The following is a 22,143-nucleotide window of genomic DNA, read 5'->3' as shown; positions in this document are numbered from 1 at the left end:
GTGAATCCACACGTTGTCAAATAGAAACGATAAAGTGTCGAATAGACTGCAGGTGTAGGTGTGGAAGGCACGAGCGCTCTGACCATCCGACATACGTTTATGGGTTTGTTTATCCGTCCGTCCTCCCGTCCGTCCGTTCTTCTGGCTGTCTGTACACCATCAATCCGTTAATCTATATATTGGACCACCTGTGTGTTTGTCTTTCTGTCCAAAGGTCTGGTAATGATAAAAACACCTGCAATCCAGGCCATTACATTTCATTGTGCAGAGTGAAGTGCTTTAGACGATAAATTTACCACTGTCGAAACTCGAGAGCATTCAGTCTCAGCAATTTCGGCTTACAATCGCATTTAAAGGAGAAAGAAATCACATTTGAAACGTCACAATTTATGGCAATTCATTTCCGTAAAAAAAATGTAATGACACACATTTACATGTAACATTTTGTCTGGCATCTGTACAATTATAATTAATCCAATGATAATATATAAACTCACTGTATAGTGCACTCAAGAGTAAATTATTATGGTGATCTTGATCCCTAACACCAAGAAACTGTTTTTATGCCTGTAAAACTGTGTCACTGACATTTTAAGAACAAGTGAGGGCAAAATATCGGCTTACAGATTTTAAAAAAAGAATAATACGTCTTTCGAGATTAGACCTCCAATCTCAACTCTTACGTGTTCAGACTCCCGTCGCCAAATAATTTACGTTTTCATAAACTTGGAAATTTTCGTTTCCGTGATTTGGATTAAAGATTTGCACACGTTTCTACTGGATGGCAAAGACGGTGACAACCATCATTTAAGTCATTGTCTTTGCCAAAGCATTTTAAGTTGAAGGCAAGAGGTTTTGTGTCTCCGCCATCTAACTAGATACACATTATAGAAAAAGGTTGCATTTATTCACTGCTCGAAATTCATATTTAGCTTCAATTCTATGATTATTCATGTGCCTGCACGAAAGGTGATTAAACACAACAAAAAGTCTCAGTCCCTCAATACACCCAGAGGACGTGTACTACCTGTTAGCACACACCTACACGTTTGTGTCTCTGTTACTCCCTCATCGTGAAGTTTTTTCAAACTTAAAGGTCATTCAGAATTGCGCCAACCTTTCTCAGCGGTGACAAAACCAGTGACAGTAGTTCAGATTTCTCCATCAAGTGGAAAAAGCAGGACAAGGCAGTAAACTCGTGGTGCAAATTCCCTGTCCGAAACGCACGCGACGTCGCATGCGGACGACGGGGCCAAACAATTACAGCATTGTTAATGATGTTCTGCTTGCGGACAAATAAGCGGCAGACACGCACCCTGTGATCACAGCAAAGCTACTTGATCTCCATTAATGCCACGATTCATTTAGTCTTCCACCTACAGACCGCGGTATTGCACCTCCCCACTCGCAACGCCCCCACACCCCGCGTCGAAGTGACGGGCGTGGATGATGAATCCAGGGCCTATGGGATCGATCTGCAAAACCTCTCTAACGACATGCTTCCTGGAAAGGGCGCCCGGACCTGGCGCAGCAAATGTTGACATCAGTTGTTGAGTGATTGCCGGAACATGTCGACGATCGATCTTCCCCGCCACCATCATCCCCCTTTCCTCTAGACAGGCCCGTGCTCTGGCAATTTCTACAGACTGCTGCGTCCGTGCATGTAAGCCGCCCGTCCCGATAATCTGTGTGTTCGTGCGTGCGTGCGTGCGTGCGTGCGTGCGTGTGTGTGTGTGCGTGTGTGTGTGTGTGCGTGTGTGCGTGTGTGTGTGTGTGCGTGCGTGTGTGCCTGCATATGCGTGCGTGTTTCTTTGATGACTGGTTATTTACCTCTAACAGCGAAAGAAACACCATTTTTACAAATTCTTGTTGTTGCTCTTGTCTGAGCTGTCTATTTTTCGTGCACGTTTGTCCGTGTCCCCAGCGCCGTTTAAAAGAGAATAATAAATTATGTGTCCTGGTTGTGGACGTGCGGCAGAAGATAAGTTACAACCGCAGCGAGAAACTTTTCAAACGAGTCAAACGTTGGCGAGTCTGAAACTTAATCTATGCTGCTGTGCTTATATCTGTACTCTTCACCTTTATAACTTTGTGTAGGCGTCCCTTGTTGCCGTGTTTCTAGGCATTTATTCAACCGGTCGATGTGTGATTTGATCTTTTTCTCGATCAAAATGGCACAGACTGACGTATAAAGGAGTCCCAGTGATGAAACACACCACTGCAAATATAGCTGTACTCGGGCCTCGAGTACGTAAAGGGAAACAAACGGAAATATGCAGAAGGAGGGGGAAAAAAACACACACACACATATTTTAAAGCTTAGATAATAATTTTCTTTCCTGTTTTACAACGCTCACCTGCACTTGACCTTCCGACATAGTTCTCCCGGATAGAACCCTCACCAGGAAACGCCGACAATATGGACGATGTGAGGTGGTCCCATGCTTCGATGTCCTGCTGAAAGTCCTGTTGAAAGCACACAACATCAACCGGCTTGATGAGGGCAGGCAGGTCCTCCACCTCCAATCCCAAGGCCACGGGAATCACTCTAGACAAAGAGGACGAAACAGGGTCTCTGGAGGAGGAAGGAGTGAAGAGCGTGTTGAAGGACTTGAGGAGGCAGTAGCGCGGCCAGCAGTCCCTCACGAAGCTCGGAGTGAGCAGAAGGAGGATCACCTCGGACGCTGCTAACACGCGCGACAACTCTTTGACCAGCCCCTGGCCCTGAGGGCAGTCGCGGTCGTGGTAGTAGGTGTTGACCAGCCCCTGCAGCTGCAGCCATTCCACGGCCAGCTCCGTCCAGGCCCGCGCCAGCTGCGTGTCCTCCGTCCGTGACAGCGACGACTGAGCGTGGTTGTAGATGACGGTGAAGTGGTACAGCCGTCCCGGAGGCAGAGGACGACGGAGACGCGGCGGTTGTTGAGTGAGAAGCTCCACGTGGCTGGAGAGGTTGCACCCTGTTGAGGTCATGACCTCTGTGGTTGTCAGCGAAAATCGAGAGGTTGACCTCCAGCTGGCTACAGGAAAACAATTATGAAGATTATGGCAAGGAGCACGTTCCCATCCCACAGCCAAATCGAATTTAGATGAAAGGTAAAAACGACATTGAATAAGTGTGTACAGTAACATCGGCAATATAGCAAATGCAAAGAAAACCGCATGACGTAAGCACCAGACAGAGATAAGTATAGAAGTAATTGCTGTTATTATTTTCGTGCTCACCTCCGCGATAGGCAACAACAAGAAAAAAAGGGTTATTAAGGGATACTTGAAAAATAATGTGAATAACTTGAAACATGTTTGTTTGTGTGTGTGTGAGAGAGAGAGAGAATAAGAGTGAAGATTTAAGTGAGGCCGGTGGTCACATGGGCAAAAAAATATTTGTGAAAGCCTTACGCGATGTATGGGTCTGGGCAAGGACATGCCGATGGCACTCTTTGTCAGATCAATAGTGCCGACATTGTTTGGCCACAACACCTAAAGCGTGTCCTCACCAGCGACATTATTACCACAAGCTGTCACACGAAAATAGTTATATTTCAATCTTAGAATCATGCACTTACCTGGCGTAGTCTAGAAGACCCACCCGAAGACTTCGGTGTTGCAAAGCATTATTCCGGGTCACCCTTTACCCGACAGATCGCATGTTCACAACTACACGCCGCGCTAGCTACCCGACACAGCCCACCCGCACAACACTGGGTGGAGAGCACCGACGGATCGAAACACATTGCGTTTGGTTGTCTCGCTTGTGCGCGGGTGACAACGCAGGTGGAGACCTAACTGCGTAGGTGTCTCACCAAGCCGTGACTGAAAACTTCGAGTATACCTCGTGTCTTTTCAGTGGCAACGCCTTGGCTCCGTCCTACAGAAATCCTTCTTAACTGTAATGTCAGTCAGTTGTCGGGTATGGCAGAGCGGGCTACAAGCTACTGTCTGTTGAAAAGGCTTGTCAACCGTTTTGCTTTAAATGCAGCAGAAACTGGTTCCATGAACAAATGGTTATAGAAAAGTTTTCATTTTCTGGTTGTTTTTTTTATAAATAAATATTGTTTATAGAATTGTAAATTTTGTGGTAAAATTATGCCCGAGTGACATTTCGTCAGGACTCATAAATTAAGGTTCGACGCATTTACACGGACTTTCGAGTAGATTATTCTCCTTAGGGAGAGGAGTCCTTGTTCTGTGTGTTGAACATAACCTTATCGTATTATACATACATACATAAGACCCAAGTATACCGATGTAAAGGTTTGAAGATCATTGGTCGCCTTCAGAGTTTTGTTTTTCTTCGGCGTGATAGCGAGGTCCGTAGCAAACAAGTAATATTTTAAAATATTCAGTGCTGTTGCATATTAAATTAAGTGCATGGCATGGAATCTATTACTGTATCTTGGGAGTGCCTAATATATCAGATATCCTCAAGACTGATGGCCAAACACCAGACACCCTGTAGTGTGCTGTGCGCGGCCATTGATATGCTTGTATCAATGAATGCAAGCAATAAGCATGTTACAGCTCGTCACAGAACTAAGAAACGAAATTAGTTCTTTACAAGCCTTTCCGTATGGTACAGCGATGTATAACTGTGTGGTGTGTCTCTATGTATGTCTGCGTACGAGAGGGGATCATTCATATATATATATACAAGGAATCTGGGATTCATTGTCACTGCTGACATGACCCTGGGTGGACAAGTCACAGCTGTCTGTCAGTCTGTTATGAGTTACGCAAGATAAGCGCCCTCCGTCACATTCTCTTCACGCGCGCTGCCAACACTTGTCTGTGCCTTTGTTCTCATCTTGATTACTGCAACTCCTTGCTTGCAGGCTGCCCCTCATTCATACACTCCATAGCTGCTCGTCTGGTACTCTGAGATAGAAAACTAGACCACGCCACTTCTTTTCTTCGTTTTCTGAGCTGGTTACCCATCCGATCTCAGATTCAGTACTAACTGTCCGTACTGTTTTCATTTCTTTGCAGGTTCCTGTCCTATTTCTCTGAACTTCTCTTCCTCTACACCTCAGCCAGACTACTCCACTCTTGGTCTGATGAACGTCTCCTCACTACCTCTGTCACCAGAATAACCTACGGTTACAGAATGTTGTTACTGTGCAGTAAAACAATGCAAATCTCTCGTCTTCCGTATCTGCCAGCTATCCACCACTGAGTCTGAAATGTGCATTCCTTGAGCATTAATCCTAACAATAGTCCACACAGTGCTAGTTCTTTCTTGATACATGTACTCCCTTCCGTTTATTGCTACTTCCCTACTCGTCTTCCCCTGCTGAATCACGACACTCTTAGTTCTTGTTCCTGATTCCTCTTTACATTTCTATTCTATATTTGTCTTTTATTAGTTATCAGTAATTGTTCATCCTTCCTTTCTTTTGCATGTTGTCCATGTCTCATTCTTGTCTCAAGCGCAAAGAGCACACTCTTTACAAATGTGTACATGTGCTCCTCTGATTTTACAATCTCAAATTCCTTGAAAACAGTAACTCAGTAATCTGAACACATCTAGGCGCATACACACCTACTTACACTCCACAATGATCTCGACATGGGTTAAAGGTTGTGGTAGCAAAGTGTGTGTGCACCTTAAGACACACAACAGAAAGTGACAGGGAGAATAATTGAATAAAATACTTAACTAAGGTTGAAGCAATTAATAACGTTTTATCACTTCCCAGGTAGCATTTAACTCTAGCAAATACAGTAATATAATTGGTCTATTTGCTTGAGAATTTCTGTAATAAGTACAATCAATGTATGACTCACTCTTTTCTTAAATTTTTCTTTATTTCATTGTTCAAGTATTTTAACTCAATGTAGAACTGATGAACTGCATCAGATTTAGCCTGGAGTTCATTCTGTGGCACATTACACTTGCATCACTTAACTATTTAATTTTTTTTATTAAAAAATCTGAGATCACATTTACACATGCAACTTTAGGTCACCACACATTCATCCTCCTACACATTAAAAAAAAAAAAATCGATAAAAATATCTATGCCAAACTTAATCTTGTCATGGCAAAATCCAGGCTTGAGAGGACTGAAGACCTTGCATTATTCCACTTAACAGCAACCAACTGAATACACATACATATGCACATATGTACACACATACAGAGGGGGAAAAAAGCCTGCTACAGCGATTTATAATCTCACAATGAAAAGCAGCCAGCTACAACCCTTATATCCCTAATGAGTGCGCACACAACAATTGAATCCTGACCATGTCTCATAACACTGCTTAGACACTGGCAGATTTATATTAAATTCCCTGGAAACTGTCATTGTTCAGACAACAGTTTACTGTTAATTACAAAATATTGGAAAACAGTAAATTATATGGGTAACAACCATTCATAGACTTTCATTGAAATTCTTATAATCAGCATGCTAAGATATCACCAAAAGTATATTTTTTAGCAACTGATTCATCTGCTGCACCAAAATATTGTCTTTACCCCTGATCCGGAATAGAACGCGTGTCAGTCAAGAGATGCTGATAGTAAGTCAAAGATCTAACAATCTAAAATTCTTCTGTCAAGGTGTAAATGTGAGATTGACAGGTGTCACACGACCAAAGGAGTGAGAGTCACTGGGGCGGTAGCAATCAGTGGGGAGAGATTCAATGCTGTCATCCAAGTGGATTGGAGTCAAACCTTCGCTGTGGCTGCGCAGAGCCTGTATCTGCTGTAGTAATACTTTTGCATCTTCTCTTGTCTGTGACACATATACACAAGCATATCAACTAATGACATAATATGACAAGTTTACATTTCAAAGATCTGTTTCAAATAATCCAAAAACTGGAAAAACAGCAATAAAAGTACAAAGAAAATAAGGCAGTAAACTTCAAACCTGCTTCCTGCTCAGAATGATTGTAGTAGCTCCCAAAAAGACAAGAATTCCGACAAAACTTTAGGCAAAGATGGTTTAAACCAAAGATCTTTAACTCTTATGCATCCCAAATAAATTCTTTGGTTTCTCCGTCTATTGAAAAAAATTGTCAAGATGGATTGAAAAACAGATAAACTGTACTGAATGGCTCCTCCAATTTTACTTTTTATGCCATGTATCAAATAAACATGATGCTTGGAACAGAAGAAAAAGGGGATTACGATTTTTTTAGAAAAATGAATCAGAAAACTGACCTCTGTGAATTCTGCACATTTCTGTGCTGTGGCATATGCATCATCAAGCTGCCTGCGAGCCAGATAGTAGTTTGCCAGATAACGATATGCTTGGCTCATTTCTTCATGACTGTGTGTCTTAGGAACAAAAATTTTAATAAAAAAGTTAATTCACAACTTCTGAAATAACTCAGTTTTTGACTAATTCCTATGTCTTGACACAGTCACAGTTAGAGTCATGAACTTATAACCTTTCTGTCTTGAGTCAAGCACACTAATTGCAGGACAATTCCCCCATGCTCCCACCTCACAACCCCAGCTACTGTGAAACAACACTCACCCCTTTCCTTTCAGTTTCTACTATGTACTCCGTGAATGCCGATGCAGCCTGTTCCTCTTCAGAGAGCCTCTCATACAGTCTGAAAACATCATACACTGGAAATATCTGGTCTTGGAAATGATTTTGCTATTCTACTCAATTATTGTTTTAGTTAGATTTGCTTTCATGGGTCACCCAATTTCTAGAAAACTTGTAATTTCATTCTTCCTACAACATTTGACATACAATCATTTACTACTTGCAGATGTCACATCAGGGCAATCATATAGGTATAGTTTGGAAAGAAAGGCAACTCTTACAAATAATGGTGAGCAAGAGTAAATATAATTAAATAAACGTTCAGCCACTAGTACAAGCTTTTAATGGAGGTTAAAACGTAAGAGGAAAAGTAATAAAGGAGAGCATGAACACTGACTTGGCCAGCTTGAACAGAGCTCCTCCTTCAACATCACCAATGCTGTGTGCTTTGCGGAAGCATTTTTTGGATTCCTGAAGACGATCAAGTTTCTCGTAGCATTCTCCTAATGCCATCAACATTCGTGAGTCATTTGGTCTGATTAAAAATAAAGTCCAAGTCAGTTTTACGATGTAAATCTTAAAGAATTTTTCCTTCATAAGCAAGTAAAGATGATATTAATTTAAGATCTAACAGATCTGCATCACAGGAATACTGATTTTGTTTTAGTCAGCATCTGCTACTGAACATGATCAATTTTTAACCACAATTATAAATTTTTGTTGATAAGAACAGTCAGCAAATTAGGGATCTAAATTAAAACAAAAAACACCTTTGCCACAGAAAATAAGGCAAACTCTCTCTAAGCATTTAAATGATTAAACACGAGACTAGACTAGAATATCATGGAAGTAAATAGCAATAAATCCGCCTACTTACTTGAGGAGATGAGCTTGTCGGTAGTAGTACAGGGAGTAAAAGGGCATTTTCAAGATCTCATATGTTTGTCCAAGTCCGTACCAAGCTCTATAATCACGTTTGTTCACCTCTACAGAACAACAACCACAACAAAAGTTCCTCATTCATAAGAGAAAGCCTTTTATGGTGTAAAAGAAACCCTACTCCCATGAACCTGAGTCAAAACTGTGCAATGCCTTTTATAATTTTGGGGTCTAAAATTGTCAGTTACTTTAACATCTGATATTAATTAGATGGCAGGATAATGCATTTTCCACATGTACCTGTCTTTTCATACAAGATACAGAATCAAGAAACTGTCTTATATTTAAATTAACTAAAGCAAGGGACAGAAGTATATCAGTAAAGCATAGGAAAAGAGAATAAACTCAATAAAGCAATATACATTTTATCTGTCTAAAGTACAGAAGTCATTCAGCATGCTAGGAAAATGCCAAGAGCACACCTATGGCTTGGCGATAGGCTTGAATGGCAGCTGAAGTGTTCTTCATCTCCATAAATTCATGACCCATGAGTGTCCATGCTGACAGATAATGGGGGTTAAGTCGTAGAGCCCTCTGGAAATACATGATGGCTTTCTCGTGTTGTGTACGTAATGAATAGTAGTTACCTGAATGACAGACATACTTATAAGGAGAAAATGTTTATATTTTATTCTAAATTTATTTTTATTTTATCCACTAATAAAGTACACTCTCCAAGTAATCAACCCTAACAAATTACTTGCGCAGTGTTACTGATTTCAAAGATGCCCAGCAATGCTCCTTTATCCCAACTTTATCAATGCTACACTATAACCATGGATGCCTTAAGACAAATAATACTAGACAAAGATCAGGGAACCTTAAACTATGCATTTCATATTTTGTTTTAGCTTTAATTAGCTTAGCATGCATTTGTAGCATAATACATTTGTAGCATAATACATTTGTAGCTATCTTGTGGACAGCTGCTCTGGAATTAACACCTTACAGTGGATACAAAAGTATGTTCTTTTCAAATAACTATAACACAAACATTAATGCACATAAAAATTTAAAGAACATTTGAACTATAAAATGCTTCATTTAGAATGTTTTTAACAAATACTCACCAATAACACAGCATGTTTCCACTCTGTATTTATTTATATTACAGCAGCGGTGAGCAAGGTGAGCAAGATCTGCCCGCATTTCCTGGTACCAAACCAAGTGATCAGAAATTGCACATCTCTGACATACAATATTTTCTTTTTTCAGTGGGCATACATATGTGTTTGTGTGAAAGTGAGAGATGATTGGAGAGCCTGTGCACTCTGTATTCCGTATCTATCTCACTTAGACCACCAAATCCAACAGCTGCCTACAGGATGACCTACTTCCTTCACAATAAATAAACTCTTTCTAAACTAACCTATGCTCCTGTTTATAAAGCAACCAGCTGCAGACAGAAATTGGATCATTTCTTTATAGAGTTGTATCCCTTAAAATCTATGTTGGAATAGGCACTTCTCCCAGAGATACAAGGACATTAATGACATTTAATACATTGAAGATCTGTGAAACTAGGACTGATGCTTCACCTGTATTCTATTACCTAGATTACTGTGCAAAATTAAGATGTTGGTAATACTAAAAATTATAGTCATAAAGTACATACCTTCAATGTCTTTTGGGTAATATAACCCCTTAAGGAAGCTGGTATGACAAGATTCAGTTAAAATAGAGCTGCCTCAGCATTATAACTGTATTATGAAGATGCTAGCCATTCAGAAAAAAAATATACAAAAGATGAACACTCCTTACCTTCACATAAAGGAGATTGGAATAGATGTCCATGTTTTCAAGCCTGTATGGGTCAATCTTTTCCAGCTCAGAAAATGCAGCAACAGCTTGGTCTACATCTATAACATGCAATTTATAAATCATTGCTAGTCATCTTATCCTTGTCAATTTTTGTGGGATTTTATCTTCCCCAAAAAGGGTTTTGAAATAAACATGACAAAATAGCAACAAACTAGGAAAAATCAAACAAAAATGTCACAAGACATTATCATGGAAATTTTTTTTTTTCAATCTTTAAATGCACATGGGCAGAGCATAAACAAATTAGAAACTTAAAATGTACTGACCTCTCATGTTATGGTGAGCAATAGCAATCTGAGCAATGATGAAGTTTGAGCGTGAAAACCCTGCATCCATAAAAGCCTGGTATATCTCTAGTGCCTCCTCATGAAGTTGTAGCTCCAGATACACTTGTGCTAGGAAGAGTGAGCGCACCCAGAGGTTGGGAAGTGACAGAGACAGCAACTGAGACGAAAAAAACATTTTGCTAAAGTAAATTAGTGTTAGTAAGGTTATCCTACTTGACCCAGTCAACGTAGATTGATCATTATAGTAGCCAAGGATGCTACTACCAGCCCTAGAAAGAATAATTCTGACCCTACTGACCCTATAATTCAAGATGGTTATCTGACGTCTTGACATGAGCTGTATTCTTCCATTAAAACTTAGCATTGCCTTCCTGCAGAGAGGATGGTAGGACAAGAGTTCATACATATTTCTAACTCCTGAAACTAATTTTGTTTTAAGAAAAATTTCTTTTTATTTCAGTTAGAAATGCATGCTAAATGCTGAATCCCAAACAGTAGGAGGAAGAGATGGGCGGGGCAGGGGTAACAATCTGCAACATACACGAGACTAAGAACCCCACCAACATAGCCTGCATCTTTTGGGAACATGTTATTTATGTTCTTGAACAGATCCTTGCAAAAAGCAACCCTGACATATTTTGTCTTTCCTATGTACATGCTGTTAACACAAGTTTGCAGAAGGGCTGACAGGACAGAAAAAAAAAATTAGAACTGTCAGTCAGTTTGCCTGGCTAAAATCTTTCTGAAGAATTTCTGCTTCCAAATAATATCTGTGGTCGACTGGCTGACAATGCCTCTGCAGTGTACTTGTTTAGAAATTCAAAAAGCTGGGGGTCATAAGTGCATAACTTTTGTGCATTAGCCATGCCTTATATCATGCTATCATCCTCATTCATCAGGAAAGGATATTTTTTCAGCCATTCACAATGAAGGCATCTCTGAGCATGTTTGTTTTAAACTAATGGTGTTGGTCTCTGTTTCTTTTGTCTTCCTTTGATTCACTGTCCACAATTGCTGACCTACACACAACTTATGTAGTGCACTCACAAGATTTCTGTTTCTTCCAGGCTATGTCGGCTATTGCTGTCAGAGGCATCTCCCCAAAAAATAAAACAGAGCAGTCATTTTCACTTCTTTTCTGAGTCACTTGCTTCCTATACACTTGAAAATATCATTACAGATTACTTCTGCTGTGTTCACTTCACAAATTTACTTTCTGATGTGAATATAGAGTTGGATACCACTTGTCACTTTGAAAACTATTCAATCATTAGCATCAATTTTAGATAGATTCAAGCTAATGCCAGGAATGCCAATGATTATTTCTAAGGTATTGCACCACATGTTCAAATGCATACTGGCTATGGTATTTCTGCAGGCATATGGTTATGCATTACGCATTCCTCAGCCAAATTTTTTCAAGGCTGCAGGATAACTTCTGGAATACATTTCTAACCAAAAATAATAGACTTCCCTTGGAAAAATTGGCAAACTGCTAACTACAATAGACAACCTAAGATACCACACTCAGTGACTGCTTGGCTCATTGGTGAAAATTTTAGATTTAAAAAGAAATGTAAGACTTTTCAAATATAAGGCTAAGATATCAGCAAGAAAAATTGGTTCATTACCATCTCCCTGTCAGTGATGAGGAGGCCAAGCTCCTGCCAGGCACCCCAGTGAAGAGGTTCTCTATTTACTGCCTCCACCAACACATCCACTGCTGATTTGCTCAGATCAAGCTTCTTCAAAACGACACCATAGCTGGAAAATAAATGCCTTAGTGAGAAAATGAATTTTTATGGAAACTTATATTTTTATTCTTACCATTTCAATGGCACGCATAATGCAGATTTTGCAAATGTTACCATATATGTGAGCACATGTAGTATGAATTGTGTATGTGTGAGAGGCCGAGAAAGAGAATATGCATGAACGATGGTTTTCCTATATAATAATAATAATTGCAAAATTTGTAAAGCGCATATTCACTCCTAAAGAGCATGCTCTTAGTGCTAAAGAATAAGAACGAAACATGGACAGCATACGATGGACAGGAAAACAAACAAATAACATATGAACTATAAAATAATAAACAATCATACTAAACGAAGAACAAAATCAAATACAGAAAACACAAACAGGAACCAAATAACAAGAACAAGAGCTGAGAGTAACATGATATTGCAGCAGGGTGAGAAAAAGGACTAGCATTATGGGAAAGGTTGTTAGGAGTAATTTTTATGGAAGATGTGCGTTTTCAGTGCACGTTTAAAGGATTCAATAGTGGGTAGGTGGTGGGTATGTAAAGGGAGAGAGTTCCATGGTTTCAGTGCACAATAATCAAAATTCCTGTGGCCATATGTTGTTGCTTTATATCTACCAAATGTTTCATTATCAACTCAAAAAGTAGTTCTCCCCACCCCCCACCCCCAAAAAAAATCCACATTAAAGTATTCACAATACAATATGACAGTTGACTTAACTCTCTGAAACATGATTACTATGAGATACTAGACAAGAACTCTATTTCTTGTGATAGTTTATACCAATGCTTTCTATAGTGACATGTAAAAAAAACCTAAAAGCTCTACCATGAAATCATTTAGGAAATGCAGTAAATGCTTCATTTGCAGATTTGCACTCCAAAAACACTTCACTGCAAATTTGATTTTAAGAAACAAAGTCTGTTTGTAACCCCCTTACCATCACAAACTTCATTTACCAATTTCAAAGTTAGTACAAATATAGGTTAATAATGTTCTAAATGCAGTAGCTGAACATGTTGCATGACTCATGATATACTGAACAGGTTTAAAAAGAAAAAAGTTCAGAAATAAACAAATCATGTATGCATCAATGCTACTGTAGACAAAAAATACGTAATGATTGACACTGACAGGTATAAACCAAAGCCATCCAGTTGTTTGTTCACATGTTTAGCACTTAGCTCCATGCGTAAGGTCTTGAGGCATCCATTATCCACAGGTCCAGAATGGCCTGTAAAAAGAGTACTCTGTTAAATTCTTTTCAATTTTAATTTAAAAACTATTGACATTCATACATTCTAAGCACACAGAGAAGTATCATTACAATGAATTCAATTTTGTAACAGATGAGAGAAAAAAACTCACTCATTGCAGATTGAAACAAAAATGGATTTTACTAGGAGCTAAGAGTTACTCTGCTGCTTTAATAGACTATAATAAATAAAGACCACATGGCAGTAAGTAAAAGATTACTTGGTGTCATAATTGCAGCCAATATGTCAGTAGAAAATTCTTTAAAGCTAATCCATTTATTTATACAAAACCACAAAAGAAAAACTGTAATTCCAGAATTTTCAAATTCTTCCTATTACAAAATAATTAGCAGATAACATTAACAGTTTTACATACCAATTGAATCAGAAGCATTGTCAAGTTGCCGAGTGATGTCAGCTAAATAACGTGAGTACATATGCAGAAAGCTGGCTAGAGGACTTGTAGCTCCTTCTACCACATTTGCAGCTCGATCATATTCTTTTAGGTCAAAGTATGCTGTTGACAAGGTAACCTTGTCAAAATCCTGATACTGATCCTGTAGTCAAACAAAGTGTACAGTAGCTTACCACTTTTATAATCAATTAATGCATCATGCATCAATACTTATTATGAACTTCACACCGTGCAAGTGGATAAGAAGTAATAAGTGCACCATATATACTGGAAAAAGCTTGCACCAAGAATTAAACAATCGTGTAAGGAGGCAGGTAGAAGTTACATGATTTTGCAAACATAATTCTAATTTCAAACTAATATCTCACAGCTCTTTTCATAAAGACTGCAGACAGGCAGAATTGTCCCCCAGACTTGGCAATAAATGATCATTTTAGTTAGGCTATAAATATGTAAAAGGACAATTATTTCTTTTAGCAGAAACGGGCTATAGCATTACCATCACCAATTATTACAAAGAAGATGTAGCAGAGAGGAGTGTAGTTATGGCAACTGTATGACATTATGCAGTTTGCTTTGCTCAGTTAATACCCTTACCCTAAAACTAAAACTAAATCATAAGTGATATAGCGTTACAAGGCCAGAGCCTCATTTTTAACCAATGCAAAAACAAACCAACAAACACACCAAAAAACCCACTAAAATATCCCCATCACCTAGTTCATTAATAGCACAAAACACCATGCTCTACTCCCCTCAACTTCATTACCCTCTGTTCAATGGGATCATACCCAGTACCTCTGTTCAAGCATCTATTTTCTGTATCTCACTTTTCTGCGATGCCTTGTCAGTACCAAACAAATCACATGCAACTGCTCTTGATCAATGAACATTCAAGAAGGAACTAGAAAAAAAAATAACCTCAGAATGCTCTAAAGTGACTCAATCTGATTGGATAGCTTCTGTCATGTCACCTATCTGTGCCATGTGCACCAAGGGTAGGTCATAATGACCCAAAACCTTACCGGTCCATCACCTGAGTCAAATTGTCCCAGCCATTACCATATTGTTCCAATTAAGTTCACATCATCTGAAACTCCAAACTTAAGAATAGATGACAAACTCGAATTTAAAGAGATAATCTTGTTGATGTGCCACTGTGGTGTTTTCTGGATTTGTACTGCCAAGTGTACACTTTTTTTTATTTTTTAGTAAAATGGTGGCTGATTTTTCTCATGGCTGTTCAAAATAGGTGGTTCAGCTTGCATATGTATTGTGTTAAGCTGTAAGGCTCTGTTGATAATATCTGACGTCTGATGATAATAGCTACTTGTGTCATTGGTGATCAATTTATCTTTCAGGCCTGGGATGATTTGGCTTTCACTGTTGGGTTCATGTTACTTGGAACGACATGGTCATGGCTGTGACAATTTGACTCCACTGGTGGGGATACATGGTTCTAGGGTGAAATGACTGGCAATGCTATATTGATTTTTCATAGTTTCCTTTCATCCACTATCATGTACTGTGAACAACTGAAATGCTAAAGTGCTTAACTAAAAACAAATTTTTAGTTATTAGCTCTTTATTAAACCCTTTGTCACCTACTTACCTCATTTACAGCTTTAACTGCGAGTGCATGAGGACTGACTGTCACATTTAGGGCACTAGAAAGTTCTGCTGCCCTAAACACACACATATGTATATAGATGAGCCACAATCAAATGAAATAATAGTTGCATCAAGGGACACTTCGTACAATATAACTGTATTGATCCCCAGGCGCAATTTAAAATAGTGCTCATACTAGCAATAATATATACATATACATGATATAAAAGAGATGATATAAATGTACATACTAAAATAGTGTCTCTCCCACACACATTCCCACACACCCACACATTTTTTGCAGATACTAGCAGATACAGTGGGTGACTCCAGGCCAGCTCAGGCTAGTACAAGATCACAGCCAGTAGAGTTCATCAAGTAAATGGCACATGGAATGAATTAGTTACACTATTACAGTGATGATTGGTTCTGCATAACGGCATCGCGTACCTATAGCCAGACCACTAAAGTGAAAACTCACATGTCACATCAAAACTTCACCCCTGGCCATGTCCTGAAAGTAGGATATAAAATATAGGTACCGTGATAAAGTGACTAACTTTATATTGTTCAGTTGCTAAGGCTAAAGTATTACCATTTCGCTCCGTGCAGCAAACGCCGTTTGGAGCATTCTCTGTGAGCATTTATTAGGTCCTCCTTCACCCGCGTTAAATCTAAAGATGAAATGTCCGCCATTTTCTCTACTTCTATTGCGGACAAGTAAGAACTTTTCAGTTTTATAATAGCAATGAGCAGTTTCAGACAACTATAATAAAAAAAATATTATATAAATATTTCATATGTCAATTACAAAGATTTTTCCAGGGTAATCTACAGATATCACCGAATTTCTGACCATTCTCCAGAGATTCTATATTCTCAAATATTCCATTTCGATTTGTCTCGTTATCTTTCTGTCTAATCCATTGCGATGAATGTAATTGGATATTAGTGAGTATCCTTTAAAAAGTGGGTTTTAATTGTTTGTAATAGTAGAAAATACTTACAGTCAAGAAAGAAATGCTAATCATTTTAATAAATAAAAAGTTAGATCGTATAAAATTAAGAACGGAAGCAGTGTGTGCGCATGTGTCAAACAAGCGTACTCAGCAACAAGACTAGCGGCAATCTCTCAAGAGGCGGCTTTAGTTTATTTTAATATCTCTGTCTGCGTGATCTGCTTAGCATGTATAGACGTGAAAAACCACTTACTCTTAAAAGAAGTGCATCAGCACTTTGTAATAATATATCCGTTCTTGTTATGATAGAGAAACATCAGATTGCTTACGCTGTTGTGCACAAGTATGAAGTCAATATCATTACAGCCTCAACAGATGGAGCAAATATTACTGCCAAGCAAGTTGTTTGTAAGGAGCCTTCAGCCACTCAGGGAAACCCCTTTCTGACGCAGGTACAAACGGTCAAAATCTAAATCTGACAGATTGTATAAATTACGTTTATAAGTCTACAGATCGATATATCCATTTCTATTGTCGGAAAAAGTTTGTTTAAATTCACTTTTTTGAAAATTTTCAAAATGAGCGAAATTTTGAAATCAGTTAAAACAGAAAAAATTAATATGTTTTCTTAAAAGTCACTGTGTTAGCATAGTTTCTTAAACTATTTGTTTCAGGCAAAATGGGTTAAGCTCACATCAAGGTGTGTACTTGTTTTGACAACACAGAAAGGAATTCAGGTATACATATAAATATTAGGACAAGAAATGGTATGGCACATATTCTGCCGTTTAGATATAATGTAAGATGCTCTGGCATCTTGGTATTCAGAATACAGACAAAATGCCTATAAAAAAGGATCCGCAAGAGAGCTTTACAACTACTAGCTTTTTGAAATGAAATAAATCCAACTTTTCAGTTTTCTGGTTTTCTAGTTGCATCTTAAATGTTTCTTAATTTGTTGTTACAGTTAAATGTAATAAAGTGATAACTATAGTTTATTAATGGGTTCTGACATTCTTTAAGAAAATATATCAGAAAAAGAAATTGTGTGTAAATGCATCGCTTTTGTTTTATTTAGAATTGATTGGTTTTACTCAAGGATTTATGTGAACAGTTAATTATTATCTGAAAGATGCATATTTATCTGATAAACAAGAAACATTCATTATTTCAGTTATTCGATATAACCAAAAATAAACTTTAATGAGTGATGAGAAAATCTAGGAAAAGCAGATCGAGTAACTGATTATACATTTGCCAAAGATACATATTATATATATATATCAAATAACTGTATTTGTGTGTGCATGCATGTGTTATGTATTAAATGATAATTTATGCTTGTTTATTGTAATTACATTAAATTAACCTTAGTAAAATGTCTTTGTAATGTAAAAGGTTTTCCTTCTAATGTTTTTTTTTCTTTATTACATTTAAGATTTTTGAACCAGATGGCTCAGCAATGATCTATTGGCATGGACTTGGTGATACATCAGGCAATTTTCATATTTTCATTTATTTTATATGTATAGTATAACAAGAAACACATTTACCTTAGTACTTTTTTTAGAAAGCACATAGAAATATGCTAATTTTTGTTTTACAATAAACTGAATCAGTGTGCCCAAATTTCATCTTTCAGACAAAACTTTGTTTTAAATTTCATCTGGTATGCTCCTCTGATAAATATCGGAATTTACTGAAGTAGGATATCAATTAAAAAAGCTAACCTCTCTAACATGAATTTATGCTAAAAATTGCTGGCTGGGTAAGGTAAAGGTAGTGATTAGTTTGCCATGAAAGTGTTTTTTTTCTCAAATTAATTTTGTTGTTTGCAAAAGTTCAGAGCCCTTTAATTCTTAATGCCTCATCACAACAATGAGTTGAACTTTAATTATAGACTTATTGATTATTTCGATGTTTCTAGTAAACATTTTATAATGTTACTATGACAGATGCCTCTGTAAACAGCAATTTTGCTAGAGGAGTGACTGGAGTTGAAGACATTTTATGTGTTGGTAAGTTAATTAGTTTTCATATTTTTTGTTCATTCTCAGTGAAGGTAAAGATTACAATGTATGTATATTACATTTTATTCTTTCTTAAGATTATGGCATAGAAGGAAATAAGTCTTTAGATGGAATGTGAGAAGAAAAAAAAGGGATACTCCCATAGGAACCTAATGTGTTTTCTGCCATATTCCATTTATATTTACTTTCTTGTACAGATCTGTATTCAGGATACCATGTCTCTCTATATATATATATCTTTGAGAGGTTTTTTTTTTTTTTTAACAATAATCGTATTATCTTATTTCTTTATTCTGTTTTTTTTTTTTTCCTTAGGGACTGAAAGTGGTAAGATCTTGGTTTTCCGTATTCCATCTAAGGGCACAGATGTTACTCTTCAGAGTACACTGAAAGGTTGGTATTATTAAATGCTTGTAAATGACTTCAGACAGTTTTGTTTATATTACATTTTAAATATATCCGATTACATTCATTGTCAAAATTGCATATTGGAATATAAGACAAAATTTCAAAAGATTTGCATAGGCTGTAAGCACAGTATGGTAAAATGGGCAGAAGTAATGAGCATTAATGTGGCTGATAATTTTTTTTTTAAAAAGATGACCATGCAAGTTTATGCAGCTCAGCACATATTTTCTTGCCATCTTTAAAGAGTTTTTTAATTATCTTTATGCATTACACGTCTTTAGGCCATTCATGTTCCATATGTGACCTGGCTTCAAAAGAAAACATTGTTGTGAGTGGTGACAGCATGGGAAACATCTTGGTTTGGAAATTCAATGGTTCAAATTCACAGCAAGTTACATCAATACCAGGATCAGGGCAAGTGCTAGTCATGCTTTGTTTTGAAAACATTATAAAGACAGAAAGCAAAAAATAAAAGATCGGACTTTGGGAAAGTACTCTCATGATATTTTACATCATTAAGTATCAAAATGGGTGGGTGGGAAGATACACATCCTTAATTGTGTTCTTTCAATACATACATTGTAATCATGTGTTGATAAAGGATTTTACTTGCAGTAGGAATGCATAATCATGCAAAAATTTGCCAGTACATTAAAACTGATTAGTGATGATTTTAATATTGTTCTACTTGTTGAAATTTTTATGTATTTTTTTATTTTTAAGCTCACCCTGTAATTCGCTAGGCCTGTGGAAAGATGTTCTTGTGGCTGGGTATGGTTCAGGTCACTTGCGTGTTTTTAGTGCATCTACTGGTAAGCTTGCAGCCGAGGCTACAGCTCATGCTCGTACAATCAATGCCATCGACATTGCTACTGATAACGGATTGGTAAGTTAAATTGTTTTTCATGTCTGCATGCAAGTTTTAAAAAATCTGTTTTAAATAAATCAGTATGACTGATTGTCTGTATTGAAAATAATTTTTTTTTATTAGCTTAGTTTAGTCCTTGTTACTCCTCGAGGAGCATAGAGCCACAACAACATCTCGCCAGTGAACCCAGTTTTGGACAGTCCCCTTCAAATGTTTTATACGTAAACCAAATGGGATCAATCAATAAATAATATGAATAGAAAGATAAATAGATAACATAATAACATGGTAGATAGGTAACTGGATGCTCTTACTGTGTATAAATTGCAGCATTTGTATTTTTTTTAAAGGTATTGTCAGTAAGTGATGACTCCTTCCTAAGGCTGTGGCAAATTAGACTTGACAAATCGCCGCGGGTGAGTTTTCCTGCAAAAGCAAGTGTTGATTCACAAAAGCATGGAAGGGAGGTGACTGTAAACAAGGGGGGGGGGAGAAATGGGGAAAAAGCGACAGTGTTGCACCATTCAGTCTTAAGCTATTAATCAGGCAGTTTGGCGCCACAGATCACCAAGACAGTGAGGTCCAGGACTGGACCAGCTGATTATTATTTCCACTAAGTTGTTGTTTAATATAAATCAACACCTACTAGCAGCATCAGAAAGGAATAAACAACATATATTAGAGTGTATCAGATATATATTCAAGAAGATAAGGGCATCATGTTATGATCAGGTTTCTATCTACCTTGCTTATGCACCTTTGAAAATGCATGAGATCATAACTTTAAGTACAAATTTTGTTTGATTATAGCAGGGGGAGAGGTACTAATAGAATAACTTCCCTTTGATCACATTGTCAATATAGTTTGTTTTGATTGCCTTCACCCTTTAATTTCATGATATTTCATTTTTAAACTATAAAATATACCATGCATGTAATTTGCTAGCATATTTCAACTTAAAGGTGTTTAGAACATTATCACATGTTGTTAAATAAATTCTTGACCTTAGTACTTCAGGATATGGATTATCCCTTTGTGGATTTGACTGTGCCAACAATCTTTAGATGTTTTTTTAGCTTGTTCTCCTCACAAATAATTTGAGGATTATTGCTGTTCTACAGCTGGAGTATAAGCATGCTGAGAATGTAACGGACATCCAACTGACAGGTGGAAAATTTGTTGATGCTCAAGGAAGAGCTTTGTGTCTCACAGGATATGATCACAATGAGATTATCTTCTATGTAAAATCCTAACCAATCAGCAGTGAATCAAATTATCAGACTGTTTGAAGTCACCTTAGATTTGTTCATCATCTCAATATACCAATTACAGATTTGCCAAATTGTTGAAGCAAATAGCTTCTTTGCTTGTTATTTTCTGTTATATTTGTTATATTCATTAATTTGTCATAAATATGTACCAGTTAAAGTTATTCTTTAGAGTTACTGCTTTTCAGAGTGTTTGAAATTTTCGTTTGCCCTTTAACTCTTTCAATAATTCTGAGTAAAAACTGTAAGCAGTGAGTCTTTTATTTTATGATGTAGTACTTTTATTTTTTGGTTGAAATATATTAGCTAGAAAGAAAAATTCTGTTTTATGCTCAGAAATCATGAACAGTTCCATTTATGCCACAGGTAAATAAAGAGTGCAATAAAGATCTGCCCAGGGTTTTAACATGGTATCCCAAATTGTGGTGACATGTGGTGGTTTTCACCATTGTCTTGTTTCCATAATCTTCAAGCAGACTGCAATATCTTTTGTTGAAACCCAGGGTGTAGATCACTGAATCTTTATTTTATGATGCAAAATAAGAACCAGAAAATATGTCACACAGTCTGGTAACTTTAAAACATCGTTGATGTAAGATAATATTTATATAAATGTTAATATGCATCCATGTACATGTGTATGTATATACCTGTGTTAGCTAATTATGTGCCTGTGGGTGTCTACACACACACACACTCCATTTTATTTAAAAGCTGCCTTATGCTTGTGTATAACATCTGTTTCTTTAGACTGGTTATGTGGGTAATGTGCACACTGTATAAAACATGTTTGCAAGCGCAGACATTGTATTATTTAGTTAACTGTAAAGTAGATTTTAAGCCACAGACTGTTCATCCTGTTTGTATTCAAAAAATAAATGTTCAAATATAAAAAGGTGTATATTTGTTATGTTGGTATTAGCTTTTCATGGGTTTCTGCAGAGTACCATACTACTAATGGCTCTTTAACATGATTTGACCATTGCAATTAAAAAACTGTTCTTCCTGA

General features: G+C 37.3%; 3 protein-coding genes across 6 annotated transcripts in view; 1 reads left to right on the top strand and 2 right to left on the bottom strand.

Moving 5' to 3' along the window:
- LOC112564164 (titin homolog) overlaps positions 1-3,841 on the bottom strand; it is a 10,740-nt gene extending 6,899 nt beyond the window's left edge. The window contains exons 1-2 of one of the 3 annotated variants that reach the window (XM_025238797.1): positions 3,564-3,841; positions 2,358-3,013 (exon numbers count right to left, since the gene is read on the bottom strand). In XM_025238797.1, coding sequence (XP_025094582.1) covers positions 2,358-2,970 — 613 coding nt within the window. In that variant the 5' untranslated portion in view covers positions 2,971-3,013; positions 3,564-3,841. Of the gene's footprint in view, positions 1-497; positions 2,293-2,357; positions 3,018-3,563 lie in introns of those variants that run through there. The other 2 variants (XM_025238796.1, XM_025238798.1) reach the window with 2 other exon arrangements.
- LOC112564166 (WD repeat-containing protein 54-like) lies at positions 3,072-22,143 on the top strand. 2 transcript variants are annotated; one of them, XM_025238802.1, is made up of 10 exons: positions 3,072-3,093; positions 16,926-17,011; positions 17,234-17,296; positions 17,998-18,055; positions 18,515-18,577; positions 18,905-18,982; positions 19,279-19,411; positions 19,721-19,883; positions 20,216-20,281; positions 20,988-22,143. In XM_025238802.1, the coding sequence occupies exons 1-10, from the start codon at positions 3,087-3,089 to the stop codon at positions 21,117-21,119; spliced, it is 849 nt and encodes a 282-aa protein (XP_025094587.1). In that variant the 5' UTR covers positions 3,072-3,086; the 3' UTR covers positions 21,120-22,143. The 2 variants fall into 2 exon arrangements, with proteins under 2 accessions (XP_025094587.1, XP_025094586.1); XM_025238801.1 differs by lacking the exon at positions 3,072-3,093 and having other exon boundaries at positions 16,693-17,011.
- On the bottom strand, positions 5,781-16,496 carry LOC112564165 (cell division cycle protein 23 homolog). The gene is made up of 14 exons (XM_025238800.1): positions 16,196-16,496; positions 15,602-15,674; positions 13,951-14,131; positions 13,453-13,552; positions 12,184-12,316; positions 10,532-10,709; positions 10,206-10,303; positions 9,515-9,596; positions 8,867-9,031; positions 8,383-8,491; positions 7,903-8,040; positions 7,488-7,566; positions 7,169-7,285; positions 5,781-6,737 (listed from the first exon to the last, which is right to left on the bottom strand). The coding sequence occupies exons 1-14, from the start codon at positions 16,294-16,296 to the stop codon at positions 6,558-6,560; spliced, it is 1,734 nt and encodes a 577-aa protein (XP_025094585.1). The 5' UTR covers positions 16,297-16,496; the 3' UTR covers positions 5,781-6,557.

Source organism: Pomacea canaliculata, linkage group LG5 (assembly GCF_003073045.1).
Source record: "Pomacea canaliculata isolate SZHN2017 linkage group LG5, ASM307304v1, whole genome shotgun sequence".
Classification (NCBI taxonomy): Eukaryota; Metazoa; Mollusca; class Gastropoda; order Architaenioglossa; family Ampullariidae; genus Pomacea; species Pomacea canaliculata.
Note: the sequence above shows the minus strand (reverse complement) of the source record. Positions and strands in the feature narration are given on the sequence as shown.